Genomic DNA, 23,247 nt, shown 5'->3' with positions numbered 1-23,247 from the left:
TATGGACATCTATAATAATAACCTATATGTTTCCTAAAGCCGATTTTGATGATATACATACATAGTTATAAACAAATAAAGATCAAAAAACGGTAAATTTTTGCAAAATAATTTTACAGTGTTTAAAATTACTTTTTGACCATTTTTTTTAATTAAGTTAATAGTATAAATGTTCTTCTTTCATAAACTGTCCGAAGTATTACTGTAACCTCATAATTTTCCGACTAATAGTGTTGCAAAAAAATTAATTTGGGAAAAACAAATTAAATAACTTTTAAACTATTTTACCAATTTCTTTGAAATTTAGGGTATGATTTAAGCACCAGAAGTCTCAGCATTTCGTTTAATAGGAAGGTTCTAAGTTAATTTTTACATAAGTCATGGATATTTATAAAAACTCAAAATTCATGATTTATTTTGCAATTTTCTAAACAACCAATAAGGATAGACATATTCAGCGAACGTCATATTGAAGTTTTTATACGATTTATGACTTTCTTACTCTCAGATTTGTTTAGAATGCTTAATGGTAGGGGAGCAAAGTATGCTAAATGTGCAGTCACTCGAGCGCTTTGGGGACCTATTGGGTTGTGAAGAGTAGGTCCTAAAACCAAAAAAAGTTAAGTAAAGTTTTCCATTTTAGTGGGCGCTTGCCATTTTTTAATTTAATTTTCCATTTCCAACAATCGTTTTTTCCGATTATAACGCCATCTATCCATAATTCGAAAAAATGTTTCGAATAAAAGTTACTTATTTTTACGTAAGGAATCCAAATCTGCAATAAAAAATGAGGGCTCCTATTTAAGATTTTAAAGTAACCCCCCACCCCACATCCATGGTGGTCGTGTTTGGTACCATTCGATAGATTTTTCAAAAATATTGAATAAGTGTATTTTACAGTTTTTCGATCTGATGTTCATTTCGCGAAATATCGCGGGATTCGTATTTAAAATATTAAATTTACCCCCCACCCCTCTCCGTGGGAAGTCGTGTTTGGTATCATTCGATAGATTCTTAAAAAATATTGGGCACACATTTTTTGGTTTTTTGGAAACTTTGGGACTCACCCATTTCCTTACGCCCGGCTCAAATCGTCAGATTTTTGAAATATACACTCTTTTGCATGTACTTAACTTACCTTATCTTAATCTGACAATTTCGAGTTTTTTTAAGGATAGATTTTTTTTTTCGGGCTCCCCTTAACGAACTCCCCTGTGTTAAGAGCCAATATATGGTAGAGGTACATCTGCAGGGTACCAGGTTTCTCCCATATGCTAATCTGACGCGCTCGAGTAACTGCAAAAATCCCCGCTTGGGCTCCCCTACCATAACTTTTTGGTAATAGACGAAAAAAGCGAAAATTTACTGTTTTTTGATCTTCATTTGTTTATAACTATGTACCGGATGTCCCAATAAGAATGGCTCTCAGCCATATCTCAGGAACCGTTTATAGTATAGCTTTGAGAAAAAAATATAACAAAAGTTCCCTCGGGAAAAGCCTGGAAATTATTTTTATAATTGTGGGTCCACCGCTAGAGGGCGTAATTGAATTTCAAAAATTAAAAAATCAAAATTTTACAAAATTTACCTAATGAAAGGGCACTGGAAATCCAATCATCGTATTCTTCATAAAATTCTGCGCATATTTGATTTCATAAGGTTAAGTCTTCCTTTTGAAATAAGAGGTGGGGGTGAGTGGGAACCTTCTTATGAAAAAATTGCTGTAAGTCCGGTTCCGCTAAATCGAATTTTGCATACTTGGTCTTTTTAAAAACAGTTCTTTTTCATCAATGTAAGTGTCTTATTTTCGAAATCGCCTAATAAATAATATACAGGCTAGGAGGCGTTATTTAATTATTTTCAGAAATCTCGTTTTCTTTGGAAAATATTAAATACAAGTATGCATTTTTAATCCTGTATTACAAAATTAGACCAAATTAGCAACATAATACCAAAGACCGCATGTCGATACCTTTTTTATATCTCGAGATATCTTAAGAAATGTGTAAATTTTAAACATAACTGTTGCTGTCACCGGTAAACGAGGTTAAGGAAACGTAGTGTGCTATGGAAAAAAGAAATAAACATTGTCCAGGTGTAAACGTATATAATTAATTAAAACAACAATAAGAGACAAACACTATAAAATATAACAAAGAAATAAGAGCAAATACTTATTTAGTCTTAGTGACTGCCTAAATGTTCAAATTGTTGCCCATTATTTTGGATGCAAGCATTTACTCTTTCAAGAGTAGATTGAATAGCAACCGATTTAACTGTTTTAGACTTTTATTTGTGGGGACGGATTAAAGACCTTGTTTTTGCCGCTAGGCCCACTACTCGAGAAAACATGATCTAGAATCTAGAGAATACGAAACGCCATTCACAGCATTGCGAAAGCAAAAATTAAGACTGTTGTTCAATCTACTCTTGAAAGAGTAAATGCTTGCATCGAAAATAATGGGCAACAATTTTAACATTTAGGTCGTCGCTAAGTATTTGCTTTTATTTCTTTGTTATATTTTATAGTGTTGTTTGTCTTATTATTGTGTTAACTAATTATATACGTTTACATCTGGAAAATGTTTCTTTGTTTTTTCCATAGCACACCAATTTTCTTTAACTTCGATTACCGGTGACATTAACAGTTGTTTAAAATTTACACGTTTCTTAAGATATCTCGAGATGGAAAAAAGGTATCGACATGCGGTTTTCGGTATTATGTTGCTAATTTGGTCTAATTTTGTAATACAGGATTAAAAATGCCTAGTGTATTTAATATTTTCCAAAGAAAACTAGATTTCCGAAAATAATTAAGAAACGCTACTAGCCCTACTAGCTAGCATATTACTTATTAGGCTATTTCGAAAATAAGAATAATTGACGAACAAGATCAAGTATGCAAAATTCGATTTAGCAGAACCGGACTTACAGCCATTTTTCATAAGAAGGTTCCCACTCACCACCACCTCTTATTTCAAAAGGTAGACTTAAACTTGTGAGAAAATCAAATATGAGCAGAATTTTATGAAGAATACGATGATTGGATTTACAGTGCCCTTTCATTAGGTAAATTTTGAAAAATTTTGATTTTTTAATTGTTGAAATTTAATTACGCCCTCTAGCGGTGGACCTACAATTATGAAAATAATTTCCAGGCTTTTCCCGAGGCAACTTTTGTTATAAATATTTTTTCTCAAAGCTCTACTATAAACGGTTCCAGAGATATGGCCGAGAGCCATTCTTATTGGGACACTTGTACATCATCGAAATCGGCTGCAGGAAACATATATAGGTTATTATTATAGATGTCCATACTACTCAAAAAATTTGGTTTCGGCCTGGAGGGGGATGTGTCACGAGAAAAATCTTATATCTCTGGACTATTATTTAAAACTGCGTAGGTACTCTTTGAATTATATGACTATCAACATATAACTGTAAGTATTGATAGGCCAAACGGCTAAATAGCATGTATTTTGTTTTTGAATAGTTTATGTGTAGGCTCTCTTCCCACTGTGCCAATGGCATTTAAAAGGCATTGTAATCCATTCATGTCATCACTTAAAATAACTGTATCGTCTGCCTATCTAATGTTCCCCTCCTTGTATTATTTTTTAAATAAATACATTTTTGCACAATTCTTTATTTTGTAATTTGATTTTTGCGTTTTAAATATTTATATTCGTGTTTGAAAGGGCGCCAAATTTTGTTTTGCCCGGAACGCTCAAAACCCTAGAACCGGCTCTGCTTCAATTTTTAAAACAATAATATTATGAAAGCCTCCGTAATAATAATTACAAGTAATTTCCCCTGGCGCACTTATATGTCCTCAATTTGGTTAATAAAATAAAACTAATGGTTTTTTTGTTTGTGATTAGCTACTCCGTTTTCCAATTAGAGTGCAGTAATAGTAGTTAAATACCAAAATAATAATTAAAATATGTATTTATCAAATACCATAATGGGATTAACAAATAACATAGGGATTAAAATATTTAGAAATAATGACGGTGAATGTAAATTGTTATCAAGTAAACAATAAAGCCAGACATTACTGAGACTGTAGACTGTAAACTTGACTTACCCACGGTTTCATGGTCACTTTCGTCACTCAATTACTTGATTAACACTGAAGTAATTACATCGTATTGATCTCCTATTAATGGAATCTGATATGAACGGATGAAAAATATTAATTTCATCAACGAAATCCGAGAGAATACAAATCGAATGACACCAAATACGTAACGAGGTAATTCGTCACCTTGAAATTTCATAGTTGGTTGGTGGAATAATTGTAATGGTTAATGGCAGATGAATAAACAAGATAAGTGTGGTCATGAGTCATTTGACTCCTACGACAGTGCACTAATAGATGATTAGACGGATGGGCATTGTTTAATTGGATGAAGTTAGAAGTTATAATATGGTACAGAGATTGATTGAAGAAGGCAAATAACGAACACAAAGGCTTAGCAAGCATGACTGTGAAGGTGCCCACTGACTAAGAAGGCAGCGCGAAGGTTTGAATTTGCATGGTACGGGGTACTGTTAAAAGTGTATGTGCAGGGTAGCTTTATCTATCAGGCAATATAGGCAGTCGCCTAGGGCGGCACATTATGAGAGGGCGGCAAGAATACTGTACAAAAAATATTTGTAGGTATTTAAAAATTATGGATCTGAGTTCTGCCATTAAAGAGTATGAAGCTCTTTCAAATTACTTTACCTCAAGGAAGCCAAAACATTGTACCCAAATAAAGCATATAAAGAAATAAGAAAGAGAAAAAGGAAAATTCAATTTGAGGAGGAGGCCGATGATGAACTAAACTTTTCATCTAGTGATGAGATGAAAATCCACACATTCTATATTATAATCGACACTCTGATAAGACACCTGAATAGAGATCTGGAATCTTATCGACTTATTTATCAACGTTTTCGTGTTATTAACAGATTTGCCAAAATTAAGCAATGAAGAAATTATTAAAGAAGCTGAAAATCTGATACAAAATAAAGACGACCAAGATACATCATTCATACATGAATGCATTCACTTAAAGAGTCATTTGGATATCACAATAAAATCACAAATTGACATAAAAAGAGTTAGTGCAGTCACTGAATGTGGATATGAGCTATTACCTCCGATTTCGTTGAACGAAAAAATGAAATCTTTGATCTTTAATAATTCAAAATGTATTGATTTATATTAATAACTTTATATAACAAATTTTGGTTAGAATTTGTCTCTCTATCGATTTATGGTATTATCTAAAAAATAATAATTTTCATCCCTGAGAAGGGATGGTATCCACTACCACGGTAAAAGCGCAAGTTGGCATCATGTCACCTTTGTTCCTTGAAGTATCTCCTAACTACTCACCAATTTTCATAAAAATCAATGGAGGTTCAACGAAATCGGAGGTGAAAACCTTCAATGACTGCACTGTGGATTGAAAGATATTTTCCCTAATTTTGACATTGCTTTGCACATTTATTTGTGCATCTCATTTGCCAACGTGTCCGCTGAGAGCTCATTTTCGAAAATGTCAAGAATTAAAAATAATTTCCCATCAAGTATGACCCAAGAACGTGTTCACAATGTGTCGATTTTGTTAAGAAAAAAAATTTCTTTTAAAAAGTCTTTTTTTGAAAAGAATTCTCTGATGTGATCGAACTGGAGTGGCGATTTTTCTGTTATAGGTATACAGGGTGTCCAGAAACTCTACCGACAAACGAAGACAGGAGATTCCTCAGATAATTTTAAGATAATTTAACCCAATTCACCTAGTCCGAAGATGCTTCTTAAGGGAGCTAGAGCTCTTTAAAGATGGCGTCATGAAATTAGTTTTTCTTAAATACCTCCAGAACGCTTCTATTTAGAAAAACGAAAATTGGTATGCGTATTTATTTTTCAGAGTTGAATCGATTCCATCCATTGCAAATTTCTAGTACCGGTCATAGGCGTCCGTTTTGGGTAGAGCAACGGGTGTTTTATCGCATAACTTTTTTGTCCTTAACTTTTATGCATTTTTGACACCGGATTATTAAATTGTGAGGTATTCTAGTACTAAAAGGTACTCTTGTTTTAAGTCGGTAGGACACCCCGTTTTCTAGAAAAATCGATTTGAATGTTTTTCGTTTTTGGAATTTGAAAAAAAATTGAAAGAACTTTTCAACAAAAAACGAAGTATTTTACCAACATAAAGTAAGAGTAACTTTTATTACTCGAATACCTCATAATTTAATAATCTAGTGTCAAAAATGCTCAAAAATTCAAGACAAAAAAGTTATGCTATAAAATAACTGTTGACCTACCCAAAACGGACGCCTATGACCAGTACTAGAAATTCGCAATTAATGAAATCGATTTATCTCTGGAATATAAATAATTGTACCAGTTTTCGTCTTTCTAAACAGTTTTTTTTGAATTTTTTTTTAATTCAGAAAGCGAAAAATTTTCAAATCGATTTTTCTAGAAAACGGTGTGTCCTACCAATTTAAAAAAAGAGTAACTTTTAGAACTAGAATACTTCACAATTTAATAATCCAGTGTCAGAAATGCATAAAAGTTAAAGATAAAAAAGTTATGCGATAAAATAACAGTTGCCCTACCCAAAACGGACGCCTATGATCGGTACTAGAAATTTGCAATGTATGGATTAGATTTATATCTTGAAAATAAATACGCGTACCAATTTCTGTTTTTCTAAATAGAAGCGTTCTGGAGGTATTTAAGAAAAACTAATTACAAGACGCCATCTTCAACGAGCTCTAGCTCTCTTAGGAAGCATTTTCGGACTAAGTGAATTGGGTTAAATTATCTTAAAATTATCTTAAGAATCTCCTGTCTTCGTTTGTCGGTAGAGTTTCTGGACACCCTTTATAAACATCGTAGTTTAAATCCATTTTTAGTATATTCTTATTTAAATAAAAATGTCTGCAATTTTTTTCGCAAAAATGGTAGGTATATGTTTGAAGGGCGGCTACTAGAGAATTGCCTAGGGCATCAATTGACCTAAACGCGGCCCTGTGTATGTGTATGGCGAAAAATGTGGAATGCACAACCCAGCCTCTCGAAATCAGGATCGTCTTGATTTTTAGCGCGTGCAATAATTATCATCGCACGGGGAAGAACGACAGTGTATGGATAACAAGTTTCAGCATGTTGCATTTTCAATCAACGGTGTACGACCGCTCGTTGGATGTTTTATCTTATTGAGCATTTTATGAGGAAACAAACATTGTATTAAGAACCATGAGTGATCTGGGGACCATGTCGAGAGATTTTGTTACTGAATTCCTAGAGCTTTACAGAAGTTGCCCCTGTTTATGGCAAATTAAAAATGAAGGATACAAACACACGCCACTGGCTTTAATAAAAGCATGTCATGTTCACTTTAACCGTACTTCAAAATTGGAAGCAAAAGTACTGGTGTATGTCGGCCTGGAGTGTACGGGTTTCCCTTAATGCAAACATGCAGAGACTTAATTGCGCATTTTTCCTTCTTAGTGAGTGGGTAGAGGGCCGGATTTAAGGGGGCAGGCTGGGCAGCTGCCAGGGGTACATTCTCCACATTCCCATTTTGTGGGGGCCCCGGAATGCCCCACAATCCGGGGGCCCCACAAAGCCGCAAACTTAAAAACAGCAGCACGTTATTCAGATAGAATATTTTTTGTCAATCAATTAACCCTGATATTTCGTTAAACGGAAGGTTTCACTCGTGTTGAAAGGTTTCTGATATTCTCATCAAGAAGAGGATATTGACTTGAAAAACTGCAGAGGACAGTCCTAGGGCAACGCGTCAGTTATGAGTAAGGAAATACACTGGTGTTCAGGCTAAAATTAGATAACATATATTTTGGCGTTGTGGATTCCGTGTGCATGAACTATATGTATTTGTCACTTCCTCTACATATACTTAGGTACAACTTTTTAATCGAATGTTTAAAAGCTATGTATTTAAGCGAGAGCAACGCCGACCGTAAATAGCAGAAATATTATTGTTCCTAAAAGAGTAAATACTACTACGTAGATGGTCATCTAGAAGTGACGCCGCGAAAGCACTACTTAAAGGTTATAATCAGATTAAAGGAGCATTATCCAAAATTTCAGAAGACGATAAGCAACAATTTGAAACTCATAGCGATGCAAATGATTTGTATAATCGAATGTGTTTACTAGAAACAGAAATATTTGCAATAGTTTGGAATGAAATCTTAGAGAGGACAAACAGTACAAGTCGTATTCTTCAAGATCCAACTATTGACCTTAATTCAGGAATGGCGGCACTTAGATCACTTAAAGAATTTATATTCTTTTAAAGAATATTTCAGAGACTGAAATGACAACATCAGAATATAGGACTCAAAAATTTTATTGCTATTATAGATCACTTCATTTCCTCTTTAAGTAAGAAGCTTTGTGCATATGAATCCATTCATTCCAATTTTGGATTTTTACATTATTTGGAAAATTTAACTCCCAATGAAATTGAAGCTCACTCACTTAAGCTTACCGATATTTATATTAATGATTTAGATGAAAACCTAGGTGTCAAACTAGTACAATTTGTAGAATTTTTCAATTTATTTAAAGAGGAAATCGGCTCATCAAATATAAGTAAGGAACTTCAAAACGCACCGACTGCTAAAAGAAAAGAATGATGTGAATGATGTGTTTCCAAGCGTTGTGGTAAAACTTCGTTTATATTTTAGTTCTGTTGCTAACTGCAGTGGAGAGATATCATTCTCAAATTTTAAGTTAATTGAAAATTGACTTCGGTCTATGATGGACCAACAGCGTTTGAATTATCTCTTTATAATGAGCATATCAATAACAGTGACCATGGTTGATTTCAATACAAAAATTTGCGAAGGAAAATGCTACCCTAATGTTGGACCATATGGGCTTGGCGAATGAAACGACATAGGGGATCGCCTAATAGAATTTTGCCAGGAGCATAATGTCATAGCGGCAAATACATTCTTTAAATTACCTAAGCGACGCCTTTATACATGGAAATCGCCAGCTGACAAAAACAACAAAATCGTCATAAATCAAATTGACTACATCCTAATAAAGCACATATATCGAAACTTAATTCAGGCAGTAAAGGTATATAAAGGAGCGGACGTATCTTCTGATCACAGTCTTCTTATTGCTAGGTTTCAACTTCAACTAAAAAAGACGCAAAAAAGCCGCAACAACAATAAACTTAACATACAGAAACTAAAGTCAGAAGAAACAAAAGAAAATCTGAAACTCGAAATCAACACAAATCTAGACAAAAACCCAGGAAATAATTGCAACATAGAACAGAAGCGGCAATTCTTCAAAACCCCTATATTAGAGCCAAGTAAGAAAGTTCTTACAACAACAAAATGTAAGAAAGAAGAATGGATGACAAAGGAAATTCTAGAGTTGATGAATGAAAGAAGAAAAAACAAAACCATCAATAAGACCCTCTATAAACAGCTTCAAAACCAAATAAGAAGAAAAATCAATTAGGGAGGCTTAAGAAACATACTTCTCTGAAAAATGTAAAGAAATAGAAGAACTGCAAAACAGATATGACAACTTCAACCTACATAAAAAAATCAAAGAACTAGCCGGAATAGGAAATAGAAGAACCCCAAATAGATTGCTCGACAAAGTTGGAAATATTATAATGGAGACAAAACGAAAACTACGACGATGGAAAGAGTACATTGAGGAACTATTTCATGACCAGAGAGAAGCTAGTGCATCCGCAGATAGCCAAACCTAAGATGTAAGCCCAGAGAAAACCAAATCAGAGGTTAGTCAGGCAATAAAATCTATGAAAACCAATAAATCTGCTGGTCCAGATGAATTACCAGCGAGCTGATAAAGTTGGTCAACGAGAAAAACCTGGACGTAATAGTAGAACTGTTCAACGCTATCTATACTACAAGAATCATCCCTAGAGAAATGTTGACATCGGCATTTGTGTGTTTGCCAAAGAAAGTGAATGACAAAGAATGCAGTGACTACCGAACCATAAGCATCTAACCTTAAGAATACCATAGCTTAATGTCACATATCTTGAATAATATCTGTGGCAAAAAGTTCATCTAATGCCATACCCTCTTTGTGAACACACCCACACATACCTTGAAAATTCTGCTGAAAATTATCCACGTCAGAATACACTCTAAACTGGAGCTGGATATTAGTGACACTCATTATGCGTTTCGCAATGGTATGGGTACCAGAGAGTCATTATTCTCCTTCAACGTGCTGACACAGAAATGTTTGGATGTTAACCGTCCCCTTTACGTCTGTTTTATAAAGTTTTAATAAAGCGTTTGATGAAGTAAAACATGATCGACGCAACAAAATTCTAAAAACTAAAAACCTAGATGAAAGAGATTTAAGACTAACAACACACCTCTATTACAATCAGCGAGCAATAGTAAGAGTTGAAAAAGAAACATCTGAAGAAATGGAAATAAAGAGAGCAGGAAACCAAAGTCAGAATCGAAAAAGCACGTTCTAATTTTATGAAAATAAAAAAGGTTCTATGTAGCAAAGATTTAACATTAGCTCTTAAATTACGCCTAACAAAATGTTACGTATATAGTGTACTATACTATGGAGTGGAATCATGAACGTTAAATGTAGAGACAATGAAACGACTTAACGCCTTTGAAATGTGGACCTATATAAGAATTATGAGGGTTTCGTGGGTAGATAGAGTTTCATTAATAAAGTACTGAGAAGAATAGGTAAAGAGAAGGAAGTTGAACTTACAATTAAAAAAATAAAGCTACAGTATCTCGTACATGTGACGCAGGGCGAGAAGTATGGCATCCTGCGACTCATAATGCAAGGAAATATATATAGCAGAAGAAGCATCGGAAGAAGACGAATTTCATGGCTGAAGAACCTGAGAGAATGGTATGGATGTAGCTTAAAACAACTATTTAGAGCAACTGCCTCAAAAATTAAAATAGCTACGATGATTGTCAACCTCCGTAGCGGCACCTCCGTGACACCTGAAGAAGAAGAATGAGCATTGAACACGACGTCTTAAAGCAACTAGAGATGTCCAATATAGTCAAGGAATTTCAAATTAAAAAAATCTCGAAAAATACCCGGACTTTAACCATACATTTTACTATGTTTATGTTTAATATTTTACTGTAAGAAGATATACAGCTCTTGTATCTTTTATTATTTAAAAATATATTAAAAGTAGATTTTTTTTTTATTTCTAAAAGGGAAAACCCTCTAGTTGGCTGTATACCATAGTTATAACAACAATTTTTTAATGGTAGGAGGTAGGGCCCCACACCAATTCTGCCCAGGGGCCCCCACTGCCTTAAATCCGGATCTGAGTGGGTACCTTGATTCGATGTTATTTTTTTTTTATTTATTTAAACAATATAAATACACCTAATCTACAAGATTAATCAGTATTTTTTCTTTAAATTAATTTCCCTAAAAATGTTTGTAAACTAGATGTTACCTGGTCCATCCTAGCTTTTTTTACATGAAATGCCCACTTCTTTGTTGTGGCTACACAGCACAGCACTGACTCTGCTTTTCACTAATGGCTCACGTCTTTGTTGTGGCTACAATACAATGCACAACACTAACTAAGCCCGACACAACTTCACACATTAGACGAGCTCTCTGGGGTTCGATGACAAGAAGCTGAAGTGCTTCATGGTTGGGATGCTTATGGAGCCTCTCTTCATGTCTCCTAGCGACTTTCTTAATTTCATTTGGAATAGATTCGATGTTAAGATCTCTACGCAAATAGTCATTCCGAACATACCAAGAAGCACATACAATATTCCTTAATATTCGGTTCTAGAGCGTTTCTAAATTTTGGTAATTGCTTTTTTTGGTACAGCCCCATAATTGTAGGCCATAGGTCCACACCGGTCTCAATATCTGTTGGTAAATTAGTACTTTGTTCTGAATGGAAAATTGAGAGTACCTACCTATTAGCCAATACATATTTTTGTACTTTATCTTCAACTGTTCAGTTTTCTTTTTAACGTGCTCCTTCCATTTTAGTTTGACGTCGAGATTTAAACCCAGGTATTTCGTTCTTTTTTTATTAGGAACAACGTTGTTGTTTAGGATAATTGAAAGATTATTGATTTTCTTGTTAGTAAAGTTAATATGAACTGACTTATGTTCATTAAACTTTATACGCCATTTTTTGGACCAGCCTTCTATGCCATTAATTGCATTTTGTAAGTTAATCGTAGATATCTCTATAGTTGCTCCTATTGTCAGGACTGCTGTATCATCAGCAAATATGGCCAGTTGGATGTTTTCCCTCTCCGGAATGTCAGATGTGTACAAAAGATATAGTATTGGTCCAAGAACGCTACCTTGCGGAACCCCTGCATTTATTTGCTTTAACTCAGAGTACTCGTTTTCCATTTTAACTCTAAATGTTCGCTGGTGTAGGTATGACTGCAATATTTCAACGAGTTGCATAGAAAATATTTTCTTTAGCTTCATTAACAGACCGTCGTGCCACACTTTGTCAAATGCTTTTGCGATATTCAGGAATACTGCTGGACAAATTTTGTCCCCTTCCAATGCTTTCTCTATTTCAGTTATTATTCGATGGATCTGGTCAATTGAGTGTTTATCACGAAATCCAAATTGGTGTGTTGGAATAATATTTTTTTTGTTCAATTATATGGTTCATTCTTCGTAATAGTAATTTTTCAAACACCTTTGAGATTATGGATAGTAAGGAGATTGGCCTGTATTGTGTTAATTCATGGTTATCTTGTCCTACTTTGGGTATCATTATAACCTCTGCAGTTTTCCAAAGGATGGGAACATATCTAAGCCTAAAGGATGCATTTATTAGTGTAGTAAGCTTTACTATGGCTTTTCTAGGTAATTTTTTTAGTATCTCACCATTGATCAGGTCAAACCCAGGCGCTTTTTTTGTATTGATGTTCTTGATTAATTTTTGAACTTCTTTTGTAGTAGTCAGTTGTATGTTAACAGAATCAGTAGCTACTCGTTCATCGTCTACGTGAGTTTCCCCAGGGTTTGGTTGAAATATGTTTTCTAAATATAATCAGCGAACGCATCCACTTTCTCTTTGGGATTTCTTGCCCATGTTCAGTTTTCTTTTCGTAAAGGAGGTATATGCTGAACTGGCTTATTTATCTTTTTGGCTGCCTTCCAAAGGGAGTAATCGATGCATTCATCATTAGTTAGTTCTCTCAGGTACTTATTGATTGATTCGTTTTTAATTTTCGAGATTTCTCTTTGCAGCTGTTGTGTGAGCCTATTTAGCTTATTTTAAACGCTTTTATTTAGTTCAATAGATTGCGTCAAATCTTTGGATGTTAATTTGACTACCTTTTCTTCCATGCAAATGAATGAAAATTTGCAGACATATGCATTCGCGGGAACAATACACGAATAGATAACAAAAAATTTTTGTTTATGTTTATTAATTGTATAAATAAAAAAAACGATTTTAATGGAAAAAGGCATAAATTCACTTGTTTTTACAATGTAGAAACTTGAAACTTTTACGGATTGTAGCTAATGATATTACCTATACATAATTTCACTTTTTACGTTAATTGTTTACGTTATTCGTCATAAATTAACAATAAAGTTTTAAATTTTGAACACTCACATATTTGTTTATACAGTAGGTACGATGCAAATGAAAGGAATAAATTCGTTATTTCGTAAAAAAGCGACTTTAAGGAAAAATCCCGAAAGATGTCGATTTTTATTTTTAAATTACGATATTTTGGCATATATGTCATACTAGTGACGTCATCCATCTGGGCGCGATGACGTAATCGATAATTTTTTTAAAAGAGAATAGGGGACATGCTATAGCTCATTTGAAAGGTCATTCAATTCTTTATTCAGTAATATAAAAATTTATATAATTATTTGTACAGGGTGTCCAAAAATAATTTTTTAATTAAATTATTTGACAAAAAAGAAATGTATGTAATTTATTCTTAAACACTTCTCTTTAGTTCAATCGTTTGTGTCAAATATTTAGACGTTAATTTGACTGCCTTTTCTTCAATCAAAATGGATGAAAATTTGCAGACATATGCATTCGCAGGAACAATACACGAATAGTCAATAAAAAATTTTTTATGTTTATTAATTGTTTAAATAAAAAAAACACGATTTTAATGGAAAATACTTAAATTCCCTTGTTTTTTACAATGAAAAAACTTGAAAGTTTTAGAGATTGTAGCTAGTTATATGAACTATACATAATTTCACTTTTTACGTTAATTGTTTACATTATGCTTCATAAATAAACAATAGAGATTAAATTTTTTTGTCTATTCCGACTAATTTTCATGTTTGTTATTCCTGTTATGTTTTATACATATATTTTAATAAACAAGATATATTTTAATGTTTGAAAACTGTAAGACTAAAAAGCAAAAAAATAAAAAAATATAAAAAAAAATTTTTAGGAAACGTTTTTCTTTAGTTACGAGTGACTAAAATTAAAAATATAAAAAAATCAACAAAAAAGCAAAAAATAAAAAAAATTCAAACACATTCGTTAAAGAAAAGCGTGGGGCGCATCTTCATCGAATAAACGGTTTTCGCCCCACGCTTTTCTTTAACCAATGTGTTTGAATTTTTTTTATTTTTTGCTTTTTTGTTGATTTTTTTATATTTTTAATTTTAGTCCCTCGTAACTAAAGAAAAGCGTTTCCTAAAAATTTTTTTTTATACTTTTTTATTATTTTATGTAATTCGAGTTCTTTGCCATACCTTCCGAGCCTTTCGTTTTTCCTGTATCAAGTCTCTAATTTCTTTGGGGTAATTGTTTCCTACTGTTTTTCTTTGGATTATAGGTGTGTTGTTCCACGCTGCCTGCTGGATGTTTATCATAAATAGCTCGGTTTCTTGTTCCAATTGTTCTATCGTTTGAATAAATCCACTGAACTCAATTTTCTCATTCATTTCTGATTGGAAGTTTACCCAGTCCGTAAACTTATTGGTCAACGCGGGTTTCATTTCAGTGGTAACAATTTGCTCACTAATTGTTAGTAGAATTGGAGAGTGGTCAGATATAATCTCCTCTACATCCTCTACTTTTATAAAATTTGTTGCTACACCTCTGGATATGAAAAAATCTAGGAGGTCCGGGATTCTGTTTGCATCACTTAGCCAGTAAGTGGGTTTCCCAGTAGAGTGCCATCTACAATTGTGTCTGGTCACAACATGCTGCAATTCTTTCCCTTAGGTGTTGAGAGTCTGGAGCCCCAACAGGTATTTTTTGCATTAAAGTCTGCGCCAATTATGTATTTTTCACCCAAGGTTGACAAGAAGTTAGCATAGTCTTCTCTTTTGAGGTTATGTCTAGGAGGGAAATATGCAGCTGCAATGTTAAGTGTGTATTTCTTAGTTTTAACACTGATAGGGGCACATTGTATTTCTTCAGTTTCAATTTTTTCACGTTCCCAGTGGAGAATACTATTTTTAACAGCGACAGCAGCTCCGCCTCTGGCTGAATTTTGTGGATGTGTGGCATGATAGATTTGATAACCTTGCAGACTCTTGATTCGATGTAACTATTTTTTAGAGTCTTTTATTACACCGCATCGCAGAGACTACTCTTATAAATTTAAAATATGTTCTATTTTATGTATATTATGTATATAGGTATCTTACAGTTTAAGTTGATTATCCAGTAAGAGTTGGCTCTTCCTAGTTCGAGTCAACTCAAACGGCTGGCTTAAGTAAAAGTTGATTTTAAATATAAAATGAAGATTTTTATTCGACATTTCCTAGTAAAAGTAGACTCCAACTAGGAAAATTATACTCTTCCCAATGCCATTTAGTACGATTTGATTATTTTCCAATCATTAGGTCAACATTTACTATTGGACGCTATTAGTCAAAGTACACTCCAATTAGGATGAGTAGATATACGTCTAAATTGTAAACGCTCTCTTTATCTTGAAGACGATGCGCGATGGTTAGAGTCCAGTTAATTAAGTGGGGATGAACAATAGTTAAATATTATAATAGTTAAATAGATTATAGTTTAAATAAAGTTTTTATTATTTGTTGCTACATGGTAATGAGCTGTGACAATTTGAATTGCATTTCACATTTTTCTTCTTGCAGAAACATTTGTTGGTCACGCACTTTGTGTGGCAGAAGCATCTGAAAATCCTTGTAAACTTCCTGATAATTGTGCTGTTGCAACTCTTCTTAGAGCCACTACCTTATCCCTTGCGACTTCGTTTTCCTTGATAATATCTACTTGGTACTAAGAATTCATTTCACTGAATACTCAAGGCTTAACGCTAACCACCCCTTTCTCTTTATGTTTCAACTTTTGAAGGCAGGACTTACATAAGCTCACAAAAAGCGCAATATCTTTTACTGTAACATTTTCATACCTTATCCTGAGTTGATTATTCATTATATGTTCCTCCATATCCTGTGGATATATGTGCTTCATTCAGAACTGAGAACAGATCACTGGCATGTACATAATAACTAATAATTAGTTAATTATTAATCCCTTTTCACTCACAGGATGGATTAATTTTGGAATATTATTCACTTCAATAACATCGTATCTTTTTAAAAATATGTGAATATTACTTTTTTTGTTAGATTTAGCCTTCAAACTGACTTTTTTTATAGAATTCTTCATACTTATCTTTTGATAGTGTCAAATTATTTGCTTTTGCTCTCAAACGCTCATATCTTAGCTTCTCATGGGAAATATCCGGACGGATTTATGACATTTGAAAAACAATCAATACAAATACAAATGTAACTTATTAAAATTGAAACACCTACAATTGAAAAAGAAATAAAAACTAAGTATTTGAAAATTTCAAGAAGCGGAACCATCACAAATAGTGTTGCCCAAATGCAAGACCAAGACGAAACTTAGACAGTCTTGGTCTTGGACTTGCGCCAATACACCTGGTCTTGGTCTTGGTCTTGGTCTTGGTACTGCGCTCTTGGTCTTGGTCAGGTCTTGGTCATGCAGCAAGAGTCTTGCAAGTCTCGCAATTACCCATTATCCTATTGCTATTTATTAAGCGTTACTTTAGATCTTAGAACAACATACAGTGCACAGCTTCTAAAGGGGGGATGGCCTCTATTCGCAGTATTATAGTCGGTGTATAAGAAATAAATTATTCGAAACAATTAATAACAAATTTGATATTATTTGTTATTTCATTATTTCGAATACTTTCTCATACACCGACTATAATACTGCGCATATAGGTCATCCCCACCGGCACCTTTAGAATATGTGCACTGTAACAGAGTAGGTACATTTTAATATTTAATTAAAATTGCCATAGTAATGATCAACCAAATTAATAAACGTCTAAACGGACATTGGGTAAGGTGTGAACCCACGATGTAAGCGATCTGTGCCTATGCTCTAACTAACTGAGCTATACAGTGATGAGCGCGCTAATAACCGGCAAAATATGGCCCACGGGAGTCAATCTGTTTCTTAATAAACGTTTGCTTTTAATAAGCTTACATGTGCTAAAACAAAGTTAAAATACAAAAAACCAAATTAATGATATAAAGTTGAGTATTTCAAAGAACACTATCTGTCTAGAAAGGAATTGATCGACCCTCACCTTATATAAAATGGAATAAAAGAGTTACACAATTTGCCATTTATTTAAATAATAAATAATTACACTTTTATAAAAAGAACTTTTTTATAATAAAACCTTTTTATTATTTACAGGAAAGAATATAAAATTATTTAACGATAAAATGCTTAAAATTCCAAAAATTACACTCTAATAAAAATAGTTATTTTATGAAACAGTTCGTTAAGTATGCTTTTTGCGAACGCACGCGATATTTAGAGTACGAGCGACAACGGAGTGAGTGCTATAAATCGCGTAAGTTCGCAAAAAGTACTTCACGTACAGTTTCATACAATATTTTATCTACGATAAACAAATATAAAAACTGTAACTCTTCGTCACTGGAATTCATTTCTGTTCTACAATTTTTAGAACTTTGACATTTAAAAATTCTAACTACTTTCAAACCACAAAACTGTCAAAACTTTTGTTGTAATTCATTGGTCATACTGTCATTACCATGACAAAGATAAGGATTGCGACCATGACAACGCGAAAGTTAAAAACAGTGCGAAAAAGTAAATCCCATTTAAAATACATTGTTACTTCACGCACACTTTAAATCCTTCACGCACTGCTATCTATAATGACAATTTTCACAAACTAAAAACTTATACATAATATGACATAGAGTAGAAAAAATACTTTTTATAATATCACGGTTTTGTTATTGTACATGTACCTACATATTTATGTAGGGCACAACATATTTGAAAAGAATAATTAACATATAAAATATAAATTTTTAGTAGATGTATTAACTGTTATTTTAGTTTTAATTATTTATTAAAACAAGTAAAAAAAGATACGCAACAGCCGGGTTCCAACTGGGGACCTCTCGATCTGCAGTCTAACCCTTAACTACAGACATCCGGTATTTTTTACCGGCGGGCATTCCCAAAATGTGGATTTCGTGGTAACCTCACAACTTACAAGTTCATGTGTCTCTGTACCTCTCGGGCAGTTTGTATAACAATGCTAGTCAAAGCGTGTATTGTGTATTGTCAATATTTTCTTTTCTGGTACACATCAAAAATCTTAACCGGTAAAAATTACCGGATGTCTGTGTTAAGGGAGTATTTTTATGAGTACTATATTTGTAAATCTGAAATGTTTACATTATTTTTTTGTGTCTTTGGGGAAAAAGTAAAGAAATGGACTGTGGAAGACATCATGGACCTTCAATGAAGGTTAAATTTGAAGATAAAAATTTTGAGGCCACTTTGCAAAAATGGAATTGCCATTTAATTTTATTACAATTTTACCCCTTGCAGATTTTTTTTCATGGATGTAAAAATTTTCGTGGATGCTATTTTATATTTCCTTTGAGATTCTATGTTACGTTTATTTGTTAAAAAAAAGTTAAAATTTTTGTCCATAGCATTTATGGCCGTTTGTTTCAATAGACCAAAAATGTTACCAAAATTCTGGTTTAATAGATTATTCTTCAAAAATCTTGTCATTATATTATTAAAATCACTCATTTTACCATTTTTCCCATATCTAGAGACTCCATAAAAACACATAATGCAAAAAGTTTTTGTTTTTTATTATTAACTTTATATTTTGACTCTATTTTATAATTACCGGTAAAAAATACCGGGAGTCTGTAGTTACGTGATAATATTGGGATGTCTGTAGTTAAGGGCTAATGCCACTTAGGCACCATCAATTTGTAGATATCGATTTATTAACGTACTTTAAAATATCATTGCAGTAGTCACATTTTTAAAATAGTTTGAAATTTAAAAAAAAATGATTTATCCATACAGCGTGATTGGTCAGTAAAGCTTTGTAGATCCATTATAAGTAATAGATAGTAATAAAAGTTAATAACAAAAATTGTAGCCAACTTTGATTACATATTGATAATCAATAATCGTAAATTGTAAGTTTTAGACAATTATTCAGTCATGGCTTACTTAAAATTTGGAAAGATTTAGACCCGTAATTATTAATAATTTTGCTCTGAAAAATGAACATATCTCGAAAACTAATAAATGTACACATAGGGAATGTTATACAAAAATTATAGTATGGTAATGGTACTTTTCGATAATGATATAAAATACAGGGTATTCTATTTAAAATTACTGAGAAAATAATGTACTTGCGTTTTGTCTCACCCTGTATTCAATATAAACAAAATTAGCGAAACAAACATTTACGAAAATTTTGACAATAAATAAAAACATATGACGTCAATAAACCATTGACCTTGTGCTTGCTTTTATTTATACAGGTAGTTAAACTTGTTACGATTTTCATATAAAATTGGTTATAACTTTATAAATACCCCGTATAACATACCAAACCTTTATATTTTTGTAATCGAAAAGTTATGAGGATTTCGAATATAAAATAAAATACAGGGTGTTCTATTTAAAAAAAAAACATAAGTTTGGTCTGCCACTATTTTATCGAACACCCTGTAACATTCTAGCTAATTTTGTAATGTGAAGTTCAAAGTTCGCTACAATTTTTGTTATTAAGTATTATCGCTATCTATTACTATAACGGATCTACGGAGCTTCACCCCACTAATAATTAATCACCCTCTATAATAGCAGTTAAATATTGCATTGTTAGCTAGTTCTAAGCTATCCTGAAAATTTCAGGTGTCTAGGTAGCCTAGAACTATTTTTAAAATGGATTACAAAATTTGCGGAGTCAGTGACATAAACCAAGCCAAGTATATAAAAAGATTTTAATAAAATACAATACAAATTTGATTACAGAACAGTACGCTATTGCTTTGACATTACTGTTAGGCATATAGTTTATCTTTATATTAATTTTTTGACCAAGAATTAATACAAAGTAATACAATTATTATGTATACTCGTTACTATCCAATACCCTAAGTAGGAAATTGTTACTTTCCCTGCTCCTATATCCTACCGTTACTTCGTTACTTTAAATATTTCGAGAATGTTCTGTTATTAATTTGTCTCATTACTTTTGAATAACACAAGTATTACAATGTGTAAGGTAATTTAAAAAAGCATGAAAATAAAGACTTTATCTTTAAGTTTAAAATGCGAAAGTGACAATGAAATAAAAACTGTCAATTTTGTGTTTGTATTCTGCTACGCGATTAATTAAAGAATGATGAGTTTAAATTTCGTTATCAAAGATAACATACCGAAAAGGTAACATAATATGTTTCGTAAATAACAACGCGACAAGTGTCGGTGTGATAAACGCCGAAAGAATTGCATATCAAAGAAAGAAACTTATTGTTCATTATGTTAAAACGCTCACTATACTACTCCCGAAGTCGACCGAAGTTCAGCGAGTGCGAGAAGGTGTACATGCGACTTGGCTGCGCCTCGGCCCACTTCCATTCTGTGGCGGTTTTTGAGACCCAGTCAAAGGAATCGAAATTCTTATCGCCCGGCGTGAATGTGTTCCTCGCGAAGTAGAACGAGTGTGTAATGACGTGTACTTCGGACTTCGGTGAACTTCCCCGAAGTAACTTCGCGAGAGTGTGGTGCTCGCTGTAAGCGAATATCGGATCGCTTTAATAAAAATAGACTGTTATTTGATATTTATCCGAAAATAGGCGGATTTTTTTAGCAAGTTTTAGCACAAAGGATGTTTAGTCTATAAAATAATTTATTCCGGTAAGATTTGTGGTATCATATTTTTTCAGCTAAGCTAAGATGACATATTATATATTTTTAAAATGTTTCGATACGGTATTACTGCTGGGAAAGAATGTACAAAATGTTTTTTTTTTTTAATTATATACTTATGACTTTTGAGTACGTATCAATGTGTCAAGTATTGTTTTAATGGATATTTTGATTCGCTTTGTATGCTTATATTATTGTTCTTAATGCGCATAAGTTAAATTTTCCAATTTTTTTATGTATTTTTTGCGTCTCATAGAGTCTCTATGCATCTAAGCACATACCCGAACTACTATACTCCCTAAAACGACTCTCGGTCCTAACTGCAAGACGCACGAGTCTCGCAGGGAGTCTCGCAGGGTTAGTCTTGTTCTTGCTCAAATCTTGCACAGTCAGTCTTGGTCTTGGTCTTCTGAAAATTAGGCGGTCTTGGTCTTGCGAAATTGCAAGAACAAGACCAACACTGCAAGACCAAGACCGATTTTGGGCAACACTAATCACAAATACAAACATCAGATTCTAGAAATAAAATGTTACGAGTTGACAACAGTTAAAGCAAAGAGATTCTCAAGCTTTAAAAAAGCACGTGCGATTCTATATTTACTGAATAGATCCAGAATAGTCAACTCAAAGTAGTAAGAGTGGATTATCTTTTTCCCGGGATCTACTTTCACTAGCAAGGGTCAGGAAGAGTCTACCTCAACTAGTAAAAGTTTAATTTAATTTTTCAAATTAACTCTTACTGTTTGAGTTGACTCTAATCCACGAATCCATTTCAGTATTTAATAGTTTGGCGTAATAGTTTTTTGGTTAACTGCCATACTTCTGCCCATATGTTCAGGGCCCCTTATCACTTAGCTTCCTTTTACTATACGGTCTTTGTATTTTCTTCATTTTGTTCTTAACCAGATTTCATCCTGGCTTTCATCCAAGCGTGTATTACAAAATATTCTGATATGATTGGTAACATTGATAACCCTATTTTGTCTAACCGCTTTGTGTTGTTAAGTACTTGTGAACTGGACTGCTATTATTGCTGTATCGTCAGCGTATAGGCTGAGAAGAGTCCCTTGTATATTTAGAGTATCTGCTTCATAATATAATATAATGTTATCCTCTTCCTAATTACTTAAGCCTTTGTTACGGCGTGGTGGTGGTGAGACTCTTAGTATTGTAATGGTGTACAGAAGTCATGACAATACTGTTATGTCTCTTGGGTCAAACCCACATGAAGAAAATAATTAATGATTTTGACAGAAAGTTTTCGTCTCGTCTCATAGACGTAACATAACATAGAAAGGGTGAAGGAAATGATTCACGGTGCAAGAATTGCGAAATGGAGGTAACTGCTATGGTCAAGGCCACAGAACTTATTGGTGGATTTGAATGTAAGTAATTAAGTAAAAAGATTCCATGACCAAGAATTAGAAATGTCATCTGATTTAGGAACATCAAATCATCAATAAAAACAAGAAAAGTCATAATTTCAATGAATTTATACGTGTTTATGAAGTGAAACTAAGTATCATTATTGTATTAGGTAGGTAGGTATTGTTAAAACATTTAATTTCAAATAAAACCAATACTAGCTTATTTTTTAAAAATTATTTTAATTTTTTTCATATTTTAATCACTTGTTTCATTAATTTAAATACTACGCACAATTGTTGAAAATTGGTTGTAGTGATGATTAGTTTTCTCCGGTAAATTTACGTACCTGGCAAAATATTTACGTGAAAATTTTACTAAAATATAGAAAATTAATCATAAGCCATCGACAATACTACGAGTGATTCATTTTATTTTCATCAGACAATTTATGCATCATCTGGAAAACCGAATCGCGTCTATTATTTTCCGATAATCATCTACTTCGAAGTCGTGCAGGATGTTTTACGTTAAGTTCGGTGAAAATATCCTAAGGCAGTTAAGCTGTAAACAGTCCATATTTTAT

At 33.0% G+C, this 23,247-nt stretch overlaps 1 protein-coding gene across 1 annotated transcript in view; it reads right to left on the bottom strand.

Annotated features, from left to right (window-relative positions):
- The window catches only part of LOC114327594 (SET domain-containing protein SmydA-8), a 132,734-nt gene extending 128,437 nt beyond the window's left edge, over positions 1–4,297 (bottom strand). The window contains exon 1 of the mRNA XM_050646266.1: positions 4,088–4,297. Coding sequence (XP_050502223.1) covers positions 4,088–4,099 — 12 coding nt within the window. The 5' untranslated portion in view covers positions 4,100–4,297. The remainder of the gene's footprint in view (positions 1–4,087) is intronic.
- Positions 4,298–23,247: the final 18,950 nt, after the last annotated feature.

Source organism: Diabrotica virgifera, chromosome 1 (assembly GCF_917563875.1).
Source record: "Diabrotica virgifera virgifera chromosome 1, PGI_DIABVI_V3a".
Taxonomy (NCBI): Eukaryota; Metazoa; Arthropoda; class Insecta; order Coleoptera; family Chrysomelidae; genus Diabrotica; species Diabrotica virgifera.
Note: the sequence above shows the minus strand (reverse complement) of the source record. Positions and strands in the feature narration are given on the sequence as shown.